Source organism: Heloderma suspectum, chromosome 15 (assembly GCF_057233095.1).
Source record: "Heloderma suspectum isolate Gila_16-S chromosome 15, 16-S_ref, whole genome shotgun sequence".
Lineage (NCBI taxonomy): Eukaryota > Metazoa > Chordata > Lepidosauria > Squamata > Helodermatidae > Heloderma > Heloderma suspectum.
Window position 1 is genome coordinate 7,962,533 of NC_139472.1, and position 9,765 is coordinate 7,972,297.

The 9,765-nt window shown below is 45.7% G+C and overlaps 1 protein-coding gene across 3 annotated transcripts in view; it reads left to right on the top strand.

Annotated features, from left to right (window-relative positions):
• KIF1B (kinesin family member 1B) overlaps positions 1–3,851 on the top strand; it is a 157,140-nt gene extending 153,289 nt beyond the window's left edge. For all 3 annotated transcript variants that reach the window (XM_084821829.1, XM_084821825.1, XM_084821827.1), the window contains one exon: positions 139–3,851. In XM_084821829.1, the coding sequence (XP_084677955.1) occupies positions 139–181 (43 nt within the window). In that variant the 3' untranslated portion in view covers positions 182–3,851. The remainder of the gene's footprint in view (positions 1–138) is intronic.
• The last annotated feature ends 5,914 nt before the right edge of the window (positions 3,852–9,765 follow it).

A 9,765-nucleotide genomic window follows, 5' to 3' on the forward strand; every position in this document is an offset into this window, starting at 1 on the left:
AGATGCTAAGGTGCTCAGTGCTCTGACCGACAATGAAAATGTCAGAATATGGTGAGATACGAGAGGAGGAAAGAGCAGAAGAGAGTGAGAAGGAGCCACCGTCACCCTGATTTTCCCCTTTCTCTTTCTGCTGCACAGGTCCAAACTCGCCCGAAGGCGCTCGGGACAACTGAATTACTGAGTCTGCGTGAGATGCTCATCCAGTTCATTCCCTCTCTAACACGCCTTCTGATATAGATAAAGCGTTACCTCTTATTTCTCTGTGATTCTTGAATTTCTCTCTCTTCTTGTATGTAACCCTGTGGCTTAACTTCCCTTCTCCCTGCCCCCCACGCCTCCTTCAGCACTTCTCCAGTTAATCTAACCCTTTTTATTATTTTCATTTTCACCTGTGCTGAAAATCCTATTAGTAGCATGTGGCCAAACTGAAGAAAGAAACAATGGGAGGAAAAATGGGTGGGCTGGGGTTCTAATTTATATGCACGACTTTTTAAAAAGGACAACCTTTTCCTTTTCTCTGGGTGCTTGGTTCCTCATTCCAGTTGACTTCATCTATACTGCTCTCTGTGATGTGTTTGTCTCTGTCTGGAATCCTTTTTGTGGGAGGGTTTCCGCTTGACTTGGGTGATTCGGAAGTAGCCATATTGCTGTTCTGAAAGTGAGGTGCTGCTCTGCGCTTGAAGGAAAACAGCTCTTTGTACCCGTCACATATGCAGGGTGACCAAGATCTCTTGAGTCTCCCTTTGCAAAATCAGGCTCTCCATGAATTTGGACTGCCTCCTACCCAAAACATTGGCATTGCTTTTAATTTCTAGAATTCTAGGCCACCTTCCTGCCTTACGGTGCTCAAGGAGACTTGCGGTTGACAAATTTGCAGCTGCAGTACATTGGGAATCTCCCTCCGGCTCGCGTTAGGGAAGGCCTCTGGCACGTGACAGACTCGACAGCCAGTGTGGGTTGGTCATGCTCAGTCCTCGCAGCTTGACCAGTGACGGCGGACTATAGAGTTCCTCTTGCGCTGGGTACGCTCAGACAAACCGGTTCCACCGCAACGGCAGACCGGTGGAGCCATTTGCCTTGAACATCCCCTTGCAATGCGTGGTTTTTGGATCTGGACAGGGAGGGCTCAAAACGCGGTTTAAATTCACGAGCGGAGCTCTGGGGTAGGGTGGGGGCATTGAGTGGCGGCACCGGTGAGGGGACATAGCAGAGTCCATTGCTCTGCTGAGTGTTGGCTTTGATTAGGTCTTTTCTTTGTAATAGCCTTCCCCAAAGTGGTTCCCTGCAGAGGTGCTGGACTACAACTCCCATCATGCTGGCTGGGAATGATGGGAGTTACAGTCCAACACCTCTTCAGGACACCAGGATGGAGACGGCTGCTCTATAACTCTGTGGAAGAGATGCAGACAGACACTGTTCCGTTATCACCCTCTCCTTTCCCCTTAATTAGAATTATGCAGGGGGTGTTGGAGGCCTGGTTCCTGGCGGGAGGTGGCGGGGGACAGCACAAGGATGAAGGTCATGACATGTGATCTTCAGGGTGCTTGTCTTGTTTGGAGGGGTATTTTTATTTTCTTTTTGTTGCCAAAATCATGCCCCACAGAACTCTTCCCCAGAGTCCTCGGCAGGATTCAACTAAAATGGGGAGGGGGAGCAGATCCCCCCCCCCCGCTTCTCCCTGCTTTTCCCTTGGCTTATGGTTGATTTACAAATGATTGGATTCTTTTCGTAATTCCTTTTTTTAAATCCCACTTAAAAGACACACACACAAAAGCTTTAATGCCAAACCAATTTGAGCTGAAAAGCTGTTGGGTCCCTGTGCTTCTTTGGGGGGCGTTTTGGACAGAATGAGCTACTTACACCTACTCCACTTTCCACAGCCTAAAACAGCATTTAACGTGCCCTGGTGCAGCCTTTGATAGCTCTCCCTTTCTAAACCTTTGCACATTTGAGTAGGAGAGAGGCTTTTAAATTTTGGAGCAAATGCCTCTCTTTAGAACCCTTATGGTCCCCCCACCCTCCAATTGCCAATGTTTTTTGGCAACTCAGTAGTAAAGATGGGCTTGGCTTACACCAGCATGAAGCAGCTAACCTCACTTAAATGTATTATTGTTACCTCTTTGGTCTGCTGCGTTGCCAGGCATGTTGCCTGTTGGGTTCTAGGTCTCCCTTAATCAGCACTCTTGTTCTAGGTGTCTCATTGGCCTAGCTTTTAGAAATACCAGCTGAGGTGATAGTGTTTGGGCTGTACTGCTTCAGACTGCAAGCTGGGGCCATGCATGAATGAAGGCTCGCTCCATATAAAAATAATTCCCTGAACACAGGGAATTACAGAAAACCAGAAGTTTCTCCCTGCTTCTCCCTGACCTGCTAATTCTAACTTGCGAGCTTCTACCCGCAGGCTGGAGTGGTACAGGATGACCTGCTCATCATCTGTTTCTAAGAACTAGGTCTAAGAACTAGAACTAATCAAACCCTTCCTGAATCTCCCGCTGAAGACTTTTCTCCTGCAAGGCAAATGCATGTTCTGGTCTACTTTTTCTTCTGAGGGACCATCTTTGCCCTTCTCCCTCTCTCTCCCTTCCAAACCTGCTTTTACTTATTTCTGTGGCTCCCTTTGGAGAGCAATTTCAGCCCTTGGGTTCATATGTCCAGAGAAGACCAAACCTGTCCATCCATCACCTTTTTGGTGCATCTCAGCAAGCCCATCCAGTTGGGGGCAGCTCAGGAAAGGAACCTTTTGTTCAAACCACTCATCCATGCCTAATAGAGACTCATTGGCTAGAGGCCCTCGAAGAAGCTCTTCGTCAACAGAGCAACCTCAGTGCTGCATTTTGGGGAATATTGTTCTGCCATGTAACACCAGGGAGTTTGCAATGGCGCAGAGTCAGGACGGCTCTGTCTTTAACAGACCCGTTTCTCCTTTTTGAACTTGAAAAGTGTTCAGCTTGCAACTTTTCCTGGCGGGGGTCCCAAATCATGACACGGGATGGGACTGTACATTTGTTTGTTTCTCATTCATTGTACTCATTGTACAACTGTGTATATGTCCCTGCACAGCGATTAATGTTTTTTTCTTTATACAATGGACACACAATACATTGCCAACGTGTGTCTGTGAGCGAACCAAGGCCCACCAGTTCAGGGGCCAAGCGGATTTTCCGGTGGCTTTAATGATGGACTTAAGATATTATGCTGAGCACCAAGTCACCGTAGCTGCTGCCTTCGGAAGATAACAGAAGTGGGGCATCTGTGTGGAACCGGAGAACCCCAGAAGGAGATTTTCTGGCAATATCATGTGCACACTAAGATAATCTGTTCCATGTTTGTTTTTGTTTTTTTTACATTTGGAACAAAACTAGACTGCAAAGTCTTTGCTTTGGAAAGATCTCTGTCTTGGAGTGGACTATAAATACAGGGCTTCCGTATGAGTATTAAGGGGCTCTTCTTAATTGCAGGGACCAAAAAAGATCACATCATACCCAAGGTGATAAGGTCAAGGTGACCTTATCAAGTTGGCTTGGGCCAATTTATATGTAGAATGCAGGTCAGCAAGAGGGCAGATGTCCATTCTAAGCTACTGCGTCCTTTGCTGGTTCCAAAGCTGAGCTTTAGAATGCTGTGGAAATAATTTTAAAGCGACACAAAATTTTCTCTTTCCTAATCACTCCAATCGTGAGCACTTCCTTGCCCATTCTAAAAACAGTTACTGTTGGCCAAATACCACTCAGCCCCCAAAGCAAACAAACACACATTTTTAGATGCTTAACTCAGCCCAAAACATTCCAAATCCTTGCAAAGGGCCGCAATTTGGGGACAGGAAGGACTGAGAATCTGGATGGACCCCCTCTGCCAAAGGTAGAAATCCAACCAAAAGAAGCCTGATGATTCAACCACTTGGGGCAGTCCTAGAGTCAACCAGCTCTTAGGAACTGCCCCCCGTCTGGAGACTCCACATCATGCCATGGGCCAGCCAACCCACAGAGCATGGACTGCAACATCGAAAGAAGCTTTGAGGTTGGCATTGTACCTCCTTTGTGGGGTTTTCAGCTTTCTCAGTCGAAACAAACAAACGAAAAACCTCACCCAACAACTCTGGAAGTGATGATGTAGCCTCATTTCAGGATCGTAAATGCCATTTTTGTTTGATCCGGGGGTTTTGAACCTGTTTTTATTGTATGTAGCTTTCCTTTTTAAGTAATGCACTTTAATTCTTTTGGCCAGCGCCCCTGTTCCAGGAAATTATAAAGGGAAAAGTGTGTGTGTAGGGCTCTAAACCAGTGGGAAGGTTTGCCCAAACACCCCTTTCTGCAAATTCCCAGAGGTGTTTCAAAGCAAAGATTTTCCTCTCTGCTGCTTTATCATTTACTAATTTACAGGGAATATTTAATTTTTTAAAAAATCATGTAACATGTATTTATGCATCTGTAGTTGAATTGCACACTAAAGCTGGATGACCACTGGGTTGCATTGCCCCTTGGTATGTTATGTAGTCGATTAATACGGTTTCTGCCTATGCATCAAATGGTACTGCTCCCAGCATTAACAGCTGGCTGAATTTTGTTATGTGTTTTTCTTTCTTTTCTTTTTAACCTGCTGCTTTAAAGAACAGGAAGACTGATTTTGCTGCTGTGAGGTTTGTTGAATGTATCTGAAACAGGACTTCACCTTGTGTTTGTACTGCATTACTCCATTGTGGTTACTTCACCACCCCGCCCCACCGAGTCCATGGCCTCATCTGTGTATTTTTTACATGACAGGAATGTATCCACTTACGTGCTTCCTAGTTCAAACAGAAACATCAGCCATTGTGGGACAGAAATGGGCATTTTAATGTATTTTTTTTGGTTCAGGAGGCCGCTTACGGATTTGACGTGCAGAAACCCCAAACGGTCCAATAAATACTTGAAGAAGCCTGGTAATTAACTGTACTGGCCATTCATTTCAGGGCCATACCTAACAAGAGAATGTTTGTGTCTCTGCGGTTCACAGAAGTTGCTCTGCTTTCAGTATTGCTGATTCGATGCCCTTATCCAGAGAGGTGCTGAGCGACATCAGCATCTATTGAAGCCAGGGCGGTCTCATGTGTGCATTACATCCAGAACTGTTCTTGTTTTTTCTATTTATTGACAACGTAAATTCTCATGTGCTGTGCATATACTCCTTTTGTTGGACAGGAGTAATTTATTTATACAGTGATATATTTAATAGGTTCTTTCTTTCTTTTGCCCACAATAAATACATCCCCTGCCCCAAATACACACACATTGCACGATGTAGGTGGCCTTCTGGAACCAAACTCTCTCCCTCTGCCCCCCGCCAAACTTGATCTCATCCTGGTGAAGGGAGTACATTCACAACACTGTACATTATTAATTACTGATGTTTGTCTTTTCCCCCCCTCCATATTTTATTTTGTAAATATATCTGATGTTTGGAGCTTGGGTATACAAAATGTAAATATAGTTCATGTATTTGTACTAATTCTGATCCATTTTCCTGTATAGCCTTTAGGTGTGCAATGCAGATACTATTATCTAACTCTGTGTATGGTAACCTTGCACCACTGAACTGTTAGTGAACGAGGTGAAAAACAATAAAGATAAAACCAGTGCATTACCAAGATACCTGTTGTGTGTGTGTGAGTTCTCCTGCACTCTTGCATTACATGTTATTGACGACATTTATTTACATATTGCCACCTTTTTGCCAAACCACTTAAGGCAGTTTACACTTTAAAATAACTGTATACAATCCTAGGAGACAGGATACAAAAGGCAAAAGGAATGGGGAGGGAAGAGGAAAATAAGCAAATCCAGGTACCAAAAGTTTCATAGTGTTGCATCATGAAGTGTCGTCATAATCACCATGAGTGGAGACGCTCTGAGAGGGGATGAGCCAGATGGCAGCTGATTCCAGCCAGGCCGATGGAGGAGGGCTCTCCTGGGAGGTATTGCCTCTCACATCCTCCACTGATTCCTGAGATATCTTGGAAGGTTTGAACAGACTTGTGCCATGTAAAAAGAGCCCTGGTGGCTCAGAACAAAAGCCTATTAAGTCTAGCATCCTGTTTTGGACTCTGGCCAGATGGATGTGTCTGGAGAATCCAAAAGCAGGGTGTGCACCACACCACAAACATACCCCTCCAAAATCACTCTGCTGAAACAAAGCTTGGAGAATAAAACAAGGAGTGGATTGATTTACGAAAGGACTGTAAGCTCAGACCTGGTACGGAAAACTAATTCCTGGGCTGACCATATGCACAGAGGCACCCTTTTCTTTAACTCTATGTCCACCCCAACCCCACATACCCATCCAAGCTGCAATTTTTCACCTGGCTCAGGTTGGTGGACCTACTCTAAAGAAATCAAATAGCTCCTGCCAGTCTGACGATTAAATCTCTCCCCCGGCCTTAAATAGCTGGCACCCTCATTGCTGCGGCATCCCAAATCACAGGAGAACAGGTGATGTGTGGCCCATCCAAACCTCAGGCTTTTATCCCTTACAGAGCAATCCTTAAATTTGTTTTTAAATCACCTTTTAAAAAAAAGGATGAATACATACCAGTCTCTCAGTCAGTTCCTTAGTGGTTTTTGTCTGCACTCACCTTGCTCCAACAAAGACTAAACTGACAAAGATTAACCTTTCCTGGACCAGTGTTCTGAATGCTGGGCGCAAGCTTTTAGGCTACACAGAACTCTTCAGCAGTAGGTCGTCCCAACGTAAGCTCAAGAGCAGTTGGCTACCACCACTTGCTTGGTGAAGTTGCTGATTCCACAGGGGGCTTAAGCTGACATGACAGAGGTAATTATCTGTCTAATCTTGCTGGAGGGATTGATTGATTGATTGATTATTTAATTTCTATACCGCTCAATAGCTGAAGCGCTCTGGGCGGTTCACAGGTTTTAAGTTATTTAAGTTATACAACTCCGGAAAACAAGGAAGTGACAACTTGAAAGAAGAGGCCTGTATAAATCACTTGGATGATACGGCTCGTGTACTGCATGCATGCATTTGGGAGTTCAACAGGTTCAGTGGTACATACGTGTCCTTGAACATAAGAAGCCACTTCCTAGCAAGGCTGTAATGAACCCATGTTTCTGGGTTTCTCTCCAAAGTTCTACTTCTGGCCAAAGACCCCTGACTTCCATGATCTCAAAGGCAAGAAGTGTACTGAATAAATCCATGGAAGCAACCTGAAACCATCACAGGACCGAGCAGAACCTAAATTGAATGTTTGCAGCATAGTCCCACTTTCCATTGTAACAGTTGTGACTAAATGAAGACTCCAGGGTTTCACCTCAGCCAGCAATAAGGTCACAAAATAGCGTGCAAGCTTTTGAGTTTGGCCGAACTCGTTTTCAGTCCTGTTTTTCCCCATCTCCCACTTATGGAACCCAGGCACACTGTACATTAATGGTAATCTTAATTCCTTTACTTGCAGCTTGCAGATTAACATGGAGGGGGTGGGGGCTTAAGGATGCAATCCTATGCATGCTCAGACAGGAAAAAGCCTACACTTCCCAGCATGCCCCAGGCAGCATCACTGGCCAGAGGGATGCTGGGAGTTGTAGACTTCTTTAATGTTTAAACATGCATAGGATTGTGCCTTAACAGAACTGAGGCATCAACTTCATAGAATCATAGAACAATAGGGTTAGAAAGGGCCTATAAGACCATCGGGTCCAACCCCCTGCTCATTGCAGGAATCCAAGTCAAAGCATTCATTTAGCATATAGCATCAACACAATGGAGTACGACAAGGCCGCATATTGTCACCCTGCTTATTTAACTTATATGCAGAGTACATCATGAGAAACGCCGGGTTGGATGAATCACAGGTCGGAATTAAGATTGCCGGGAGAATCATCAACAACCTCAGATACGCAGATGATACCACCCTAATGGCAGAAAGCGAAGAGGATCTAAAGAGCCTCTTGTTGAGGGTGAAAGAGGAGAATGCAAAAGCTGGTTTGAAACTCAACATTAAAAAAACTAAGATCGTGGCATCTAGCCCCATCACTTCCTGGCATATAGAAGGGGAAGAAATGGAAGCAGTGACAGATTTTATTTTCTTCGGCTCCAAGATCACCGCAGACGGTAACTGTAGCCATGAAATTAAAAGACGCTTGCTCCTTGGGAGGAAAGCTGTGGCAAACCTAGACAGCATAGTAAGAAGCAGAGACATCACCTTGCCGACAAAGGTCCACATAATCAAAGCTATGGTTTTCCCAGTAGCAACGTATGGCTGTGAGAGCTGGACTATAAGGAAGGCTGAGCGCCAAAGAATTGATGCCTTCGAACTGTGGTGCTGGAAAAGACTCCTACGAGTCCCCTGGACTGCAAGGTCAAATCAGTCCATCCTAAAGGAAATCAACCCTGAGTGCTCATTGGAAGGACAGAGACTGAAGCTGAAGCTCAAATATTTTGGCCACCTAATGTGAAGAGAAAACTCTCTGGAAAAGACCCTGATGCTGGGAAAGACTGAAGGCAAAAGGAGAAGGGGACGGCAGAGGATGAGATGGCTAGATAGCATCACGGATGCAATGAATATGAACTTGAGCACGCTCCGGGAGAGAGCGCAGGACAGGAAGGCCTGGCGTGCTATGGTCCATGAGGTCACGAAGAGTCGGACACGACTGAACGACTGAACAACAACAACAACAACAATGAGAAGAGAAAACTCTCTGGAAAAGACCCTGATGCTGGGAAAGACTGAAGGCAAAAGGAGAAGGGGACGGCAGAGGATGAGATGGCTGGATAGCATCACCGATGCAGTGAATATGAACTTGAGCACACTCCGGGAGAGAGCGGAGGACAGGAAGGCCCGGCGTGCTATGGTCCATGGGGTCACGAAGAGTCGGTCACGACTTGACCACTGAACAACAACAACAACACAATTCTGCAGACTGCTCAGACACTTACCTGGGAGTAAGACCCATTGAATTCAATTAGGCTTACCTCTGAGTAAACATGCATAGGATTGCACTGTACATAATTACACTCTTAGTATGCATCCTATGCATGTTAAGGCAGAAAAGGTCCAACTCCCAGAATTCCCTAGCCAGCTTGGCTCTCTGGGGCATGCTGGGAGTTGTAGGACTTCTGTCTAAATTTGCATAGGATTTTGCCCTTTAAAATTAATTAATCTTTGATTTATCAACCTTGCCTCCTCTAAAAAAGTACAAAGGCAGAATAAGATCACTAATACCCGCAAGGTTGTTTAAATACAACCTAAAAAGAAACAAACAAATCTTTCCCCCCCCACACACACACACATTATTCTCCTCTGCATTTTAACAACCAGTATGCCTCTTTATGCCAGTTGCCGGGGAACATGGGCAGGAGGGTGCTATTGCAGTCATGCCCTGCTTCTGGCTTTCCTGTAGGGAGCTGGTTGGCGGCTGTGTGAACAGAACGCTGGACTAGATGGGCCTTGGTCTGATCCAGCAGGGCTCTTCTGTTCTCACCCACTCCCCATTTCTTCCAGGGAAAAGCCTTGTGCCTCCTCTCCACTGAATGCATGCGCTTGCCCTTACTCCTGACTAGGCCACAAAAGAGAGGGGATCGGGACTCGCCGTTTGTAATTCATGCCTTTGCCATTTGAACGCTTGGGGCGCTATCCAGCGTTAGCCCTACGTAGAGTAGACCCATTGAAATGAACGGGACTGAAGTTAGCCGTGACCAACTGACGGCTCATCCATTTCAATGGGCCTACTCTACGTAGGGCGAGCATACGACCTTGGGTGCTTTTTGGGCCGCGGG